The 6,365-nt window shown below is 44.5% G+C and overlaps 1 protein-coding gene across 1 annotated transcript; it reads left to right on the forward strand.

Annotated features, from left to right (window-relative positions):
• Positions 1-269: 269 nt before the first annotated feature.
• On the forward strand, positions 270-6,141 carry LOC311493944 (sodium- and chloride-dependent GABA transporter 1-like; the record flags this gene model as incomplete). The annotated part of the gene is made up of 14 exons (XM_084552765.1): positions 270-515; positions 750-881; positions 1,074-1,174; positions 1,325-1,434; positions 1,590-1,722; positions 2,371-2,505; positions 2,604-2,707; positions 3,318-3,442; positions 3,627-3,739; positions 4,405-4,536; positions 4,755-4,857; positions 5,166-5,266; positions 5,425-5,592; positions 5,689-6,141. Exons 1-14 carry the CDS (start codon positions 284-286, stop codon positions 6,139-6,141), a joined length of 2,142 nt encoding a protein of 713 aa, XP_084408891.1. The 5' UTR covers positions 270-283.
• Positions 6,142-6,365: the final 224 nt, after the last annotated feature.

Consider the following 6,365-nt stretch of genomic DNA (forward strand, 5'->3'; position numbering starts at 1 on the left):
TGATTTGCATTGTTTCATTGCACTTGCCAGGGACTGAATGATTGCTGTGCTTAATGTGTGCATATCATGCATTTTCTGCGCCCGCTGGAAAAAAAACAACAACAACCATTTACTCTATTCACGATTCCAGGTTAACGGCGACTGACGAGCCGTGTGTGCACAGGCATTCTCCTCCAGACATTTGCTCCAAAGGTTAGGTGCAAAAACCGCGAAGCTGCTGTCTACGTGGACTGGTGCTGAAGCCTCCCGTCCGACTGCCAGGACCTCTGCCAAATCCAGAGACATGGCGACGAACGGCACCAAAACGGATGGACAAGTCACAGAACTAAACGAGGTGGCCACTAATAATGACAAACCCAAGACGCTGGACGTGAAACCCGAAAAGCAGAAAAAGGACTTGCCTGATAGAGAAACATGGGCGGGAAAATTTGATTTTCTCCTGTCGTGTGTGGGTTATGCAATTGGACTGGGAAACGTGTGGAGATTTCCCTATCTCTGTGGAAAAAACGGCGGAGGTAAACATTTCACAGTTTATTTATGCACACTGCACGGCCTGTTCTGGTCTGTGATGCACGTAGTCGAGCTTAACCGACCGCGTCGAGAGCATGAAAAGAATTAAGATCACCTGAATTTGCAAGCCTAATTAATTGACGTTGTGCTGCGGGCTTTTAAGCAGTGCGTCAGCGCAGTTTTAGCCTCGGATTGGTCATTTTTGAAATGCATAACATGATCTACTTTTGTCCATCCAGGGGCCTTCTTGATTCCATATTTTCTGACCCTCATATTTGCTGGGGTCCCCTTGTTCCTACTGGAAACCTCCCTCGGTCAGTACACCTCAATTGGAGGGCTTGGTGTGTGGAAACTGGCTCCTATGTTTAAAGGTATATAAACAAAATATTTCACAGTAAACGTGTCTCTATATCAGACCTACATGGAGAAAATATTTGGTTTGCAGCAATGCATCCTGAAAAAAAAAGAAAGAAAAAAAAAAAAAGTGACATTTGATGTTTTCATTATCAGGATTTATGGAGGCCGCATTTCACTACAGTGCCTAATTCATTTTTCTGTGTTAGGTGTGGGCCTTGCAGCAGCTGTCCTGTCCTTCTGGCTTAACATCTACTACATTGTTATCATTTCTTGGGCCATTTACTACCTGTACAACTCCTTCACCACTGTAAGTATGATGTAGTGTGCCTCATTAAAAAACCCTATGCTGAAACCAGCATAGGGTCTGCTCACGAGGAATGGAGCCTGTGATATCTGTAAGAAATCCCCAAATTTGTAAAGGAGAAAAGACAGAAACAACATTTTTTTTGTTTTGCAGGACCTTCCTTGGAGCTCATGTAACAATCCATGGAACACAGAAAAATGTTATACAAACTACTCCATTGCAGACACCACCAATCTCACCAGCTCAGTGTTGGAGTTTTGGGAGTAAGATATTGACCGCCTTCTCTTCCTCTTCACAACGCCAGTGCTTTAAACTATACTGAATGCTTCCCTGCGATATATAAAAGGCAGCCGCCTCTGCTGCATGGTTATGTCCCTGTGTGCATAATAGTCTTATTGTTGCTTTCCCTGACTTATAGGCGCAACATGCATGAAATGACTGATGGCTTGGAAAAACCAGGCCAGATTCGAGCGCCACTGGCAATAACACTAGCCATTGCCTGGGTCCTTGTGTACTTCTGTATCTGGAAAGGGGTTGGCTGGACAGGGAAGGTAAGATATTTGCCAGATTTGATTACCAAAGAGCTCTTATGATGCTATACTGGTTCCCAATAAGGAGCAGCATGTGGGATCTATGCAATATTAATCAGTCTAATATCACCTCATCAATCATTCAGATTGTAGTCGGCATTGTCCGGATTGATTTGAAAGTAAGAAGGGTGAAACCAAAAAAACTCATGTTCACTAATCCTGTTCTGCCTCACGGAGGCTCCTCTAATTCCAAATCTCCTGACAAATTGTCTACACCGAGTGTGGATTCACGATAGGAGGAGCAACAAACAGCCACACGCTACAATCTGGTTCTGTCCTCTCCTTTCACTTGGAGCAGTTTCTGTCCCTTGTGGTGCCACATTTCCAAAGTCTAGTTCATCACATGACCGTGGAAAATAAAATTTGTTTTGGTCACAGAAGCAACCCCCCACCCCCCAACCCCCAACCCCCCTCCACATTTTGCTTAGAAACTGTATGCACTGTGTCATAAAGGCGCAGAGACAGAGAGAGATGATTTAAAGTGAAGCTGCAGTGATCTATGTGCTGAGCTACAAACCACATGGAAATGTATTCCAGAACATCACATTTCTGTGGATCATACATGTCCTTATGATGCAACCCTGCTGATAACCGTGTCACATTTTACAGGTCGTTTACTTCTCAGCGACATATCCATACTTCATGCTGTTTATTCTCTTCATCCGTGGGGTGTCTCTTCCTGGAGCGAGGGAGGGAATTCTGTTCTATATAACCCCTGACTTTGAAAAGCTCAAAGAATCGGAGGTAATGGCATATTATTATATGATTCATTCCTATGCGCTGCATGCCTGACTGAGCAGAACTCAGTCTCACGCAGCTAAACACTTGTGTTTCACTGTCAGGTATGGCTGGATGCGGCTACCCAGATCTTTTTTTCCTATGGATTGGGACTGGGGTCACTCATAGCTCTAGGCAGCTACAACCCGTTCAATAACAATGTTTACAGGTAAGAATGGTGAAGGCTCCTGAACAGGATGTGTTCTGTGAATGCGGCTGCGTATAATACATGAGAGCGAATTGTAACAGCTGAAGATGGCGGTAATTAAATTGCTGCTATTTTACCATATTATATTCCCTAAGATCTTATTCAAGGTTACTTGGTGAGGGCCATTAAAAGGTCTTGTTTCTGTGAGTTCCTGGCGTGAATAATAAAAATCCATGGAGAACGCTGTTTCTTTCTGATGGAGTATGTGCTGGAGGAAAGAAAAGAATATTATTGCGTAGACTGTTTTCTCCAGCAGCCCCACGGTTCTGGGTCACATCAACAATCAGTTACATAAAAATAGTTGCAGTCATTTTGTGAGCTGCTTTCAAATCTTTCTCATCTGTTCTGCATCTGCGAAAACAATTGTAATATTTGGTGAGATTTCTTAATCAAAATATGTTTAGAATTTCTAATTTTGATGATGTGTTAAGATCAGAAGCAGTGGTGCGCTCTCACAGCATCTCTCCTGTGTGAATCGTTTTTAGAAAAGGTCAATAAAGCAGCAAAGATTTAAAATAAATAAATAAATACATTTTTGACAACAGCACTATTACATTTTTCCTCTCTTCAGAGATTCTATCATTGTGTGCTGCATCAACTCGTGTACCAGCATGTTTGCTGGCTTTGTAATCTTCTCCATTGTCGGCTTCATGGCACACGTGACAAAGAAAGACATCGCCGACGTAGCAGCGTCAGGTAATTACAGATCGCTTTCTAATGTAATGATTTCATCTTTGCACAAAAAAAAAAAAAGGTGCGCTGTCATTGATAACGACTGCTAAACACAGCTCTTGTCGACACCTCTGCGTGAATACACACGTTTGCGGTCATGTTGTGGGAATAACCCTGATTCAATGTGATTTCCGTGTTTACTATCCAGGTCCTGGCTTAGCTTTTCTGGCCTACCCGGAGGCTGTAACCCAGTTGCCTGTGTCTCCTCTCTGGGCCATTCTGTTCTTCTCCATGCTGCTCATGCTGGGGATAGACAGCCAGGTAAGGGGCTTGGAGATGATCTGCTCATGGGCTGACCTAAATATTTAAATGAAGGTACATATCATGCAGCTCACCCCTGCTCCCTGCATGATAAGCATGCAATTTGCTTCTTGTGGACAGATATAGCTGGGCTTTGACATCAGCTGTCGGGTATTTTTAATGCAACTTTATCACCTCCATATGGCCGTAGGTCCCACTGTCTGTGTGTCTTTATTTTGTGTATGATACTTGGAAACGAGCTGCTGCAGTTAGAGAAACATACATGCAGTTATACACTGGCCATGACCACCAGCACTTTAAAGTAAAAGACATAAATTATAACGCAATTCTAAATGTCACAGCAATAGCGCTCTTGCAAATCAGGACTATTACCAAAATGGCCTCCACGGAGTGGATGCTTGGTCATTCAGAAGATTAGGTTAGTGTTTTTGTCCCATGGTTTGCTGCACAATGCAGTTCCTTTTCATTTGTCATCATCAGTTAGTCTAACCAGTAAAATGGAGCTCCTCTGGAAGAGTACATTTTGCAAAACATTCAGAGGCCTCCACAGAATCGATACTTAACATAATCAAAACATGTTTCCTATCATGGAATGGAAAAGCAGCAAGGTGAAAATATATATTCCTACTCGTGCTTAATGTTGTTTCTATGATTCTGTCCTTCAGTTCTGCACTGTTGAAGGATTCATCACTGCTCTGGTGGATGAGTTTCCCAGAGCTCTTAGGGGTAGACGAGAGATCTTCATCGCTGTTGTCTGTCTGGTGTCTTATGTGATCGGACTTTCAAACATCACACAGGTACAGCAGGGCAGCTCTCTCATGTTACCACTGACTATTCAGGGCACAAGACTGAACAAATGAGTAAAAGAGATGGAGAATGTAATAAAACATACAAGTAAACTCCATGCATCTGTGTAGAGGATGCAGTTTAGACTTGGATTTGTTAACAATCACAATACTAGAGTATACCTGCGCATAAAGGCCTTTATAACTCTTATCCATTCTTCTGTAACCAGGGTGGAATCTATGTGTTTAAACTGTTTGACTACTACTCTGCCAGTGGGATGTGTCTGCTGTTCTTGGTCTTCTTTGAATGCATCTCCATATCCTGGTGCTACGGTGTGTATCATCAACGTTTTTGTGCAAAACAACAAACTTATCATTCAAATGTGTATTTTCCTAAACCATTCCACTAATGACCCGGGTCAAACATCACACACATGAAAAATTCGGGACGAATTTGAAGGTTAGAAAACGCTCCCACCTATCCAGAGACATTTCCGCAGCTTCAAACGCTGTTCAGTCCCAAGGTCATGAGCACTCATGTGTTCCACCTCACCGTCCTCATCATCATGCATGGCAGACCAGCAGCAAATTGAAATAAATTGGATATGAATATTTTGATCATAGATTCATTTGTCTCGCAGGTGTGAACAAGTTCTACGACAACATCCAGGAGATGATTGGCTACAAACCTTGTATATGGTGGAAGTTGTGCTGGGTCGTGTTCACCCCTCTCATCGTCGGTGTGAGTACCCTGAACTAATAGAACATCTAAAGTCACGGCATGAGAAATGAAACGATAAAAAAAGTCAATATTACCTGCCTGCAGCCATGTCAGGCTGAGGCAGCGCTGCCTGAAGTCAGTGGTGTCATGATGCATAAAGCGTCTCATGTCTCCCACAGGGGGTGTTCTTGTTCAGCGCCATACAAATGGTTCCTCTGAAAATGGGAGACTATGTGTTCCCAGGCTGGGGTCAGGGAGTAGGCTGGCTCATGGCGCTGTCCTCCATGGTACTTATACCCGGATACATGATCTATATGTTTCTCGGGCTCAAGGGCACTTACAAAGAGGTAAGAAGGAAATAATCTGCTGTTGGTTTCTTGTTTGATCATCACATTTTCCCATCTTGAGTTTAACTCTAACGTGATATTCCCTTTCTCTCGCAGCGACTTCGGATAATGCTTCAGCCTCCCGCGGTTGTCCGGCGACCTCTGGAGAACGGACCCGAGCAGCAAGCGGAAACCAACACCGCTAACCTTTCCAGCCCCGCCAATCCAGTGAATCCCGCCAGCCCCACCAGCCCGGCTCCCGCAAACCCGGCGAGTCCCACCAATCCAGCTCCCGTCAACTCCACCAGCCCCGTGACTCCCGCTAACCCAGCTTCCCCACCAGCTAATCCGCCCACCGCCACTAGTCCGGTCAACCCGGCAACAAGTCCTACAGCAACCATCACCACCGCCGTCACCACCACCACCACGGCCAGCCCGGCCAACCCCATCGCCACAACTGTGAGCCCCACCAGCCCACCGCCCAACCCGGCAAGTCCAACGGAGCCCGTTAACCCCCCGAACCCGACGAGCCCGACCTCTAACCTGACCAATGCCGAGGCCAACGTGTAGACAACGAAGAAACCCTCATGGAGCATGTAGACAAAAGAGAACATTACAAAGGACTTCCAAGATTTCAATTGATTCACCTACCTCCAGGGGCAATACGTGATCAAAACAGATTTTCAAACCATGTTTAATTTTTCTGCATTTGTAAAAAAGAAAAAAACAAGCCAACGATGTCTTATTGTTGGCTTGCGTTACGAAAACAAAATATCAAAGACTGTTAGTGTTCA

Source organism: Chelon labrosus (genome assembly GCF_963514085.1).
Source record: "Chelon labrosus genome assembly, chromosome: 10".
NCBI classification, from domain to species: Eukaryota; Metazoa; Chordata; class Actinopteri; order Mugiliformes; family Mugilidae; genus Chelon; species Chelon labrosus.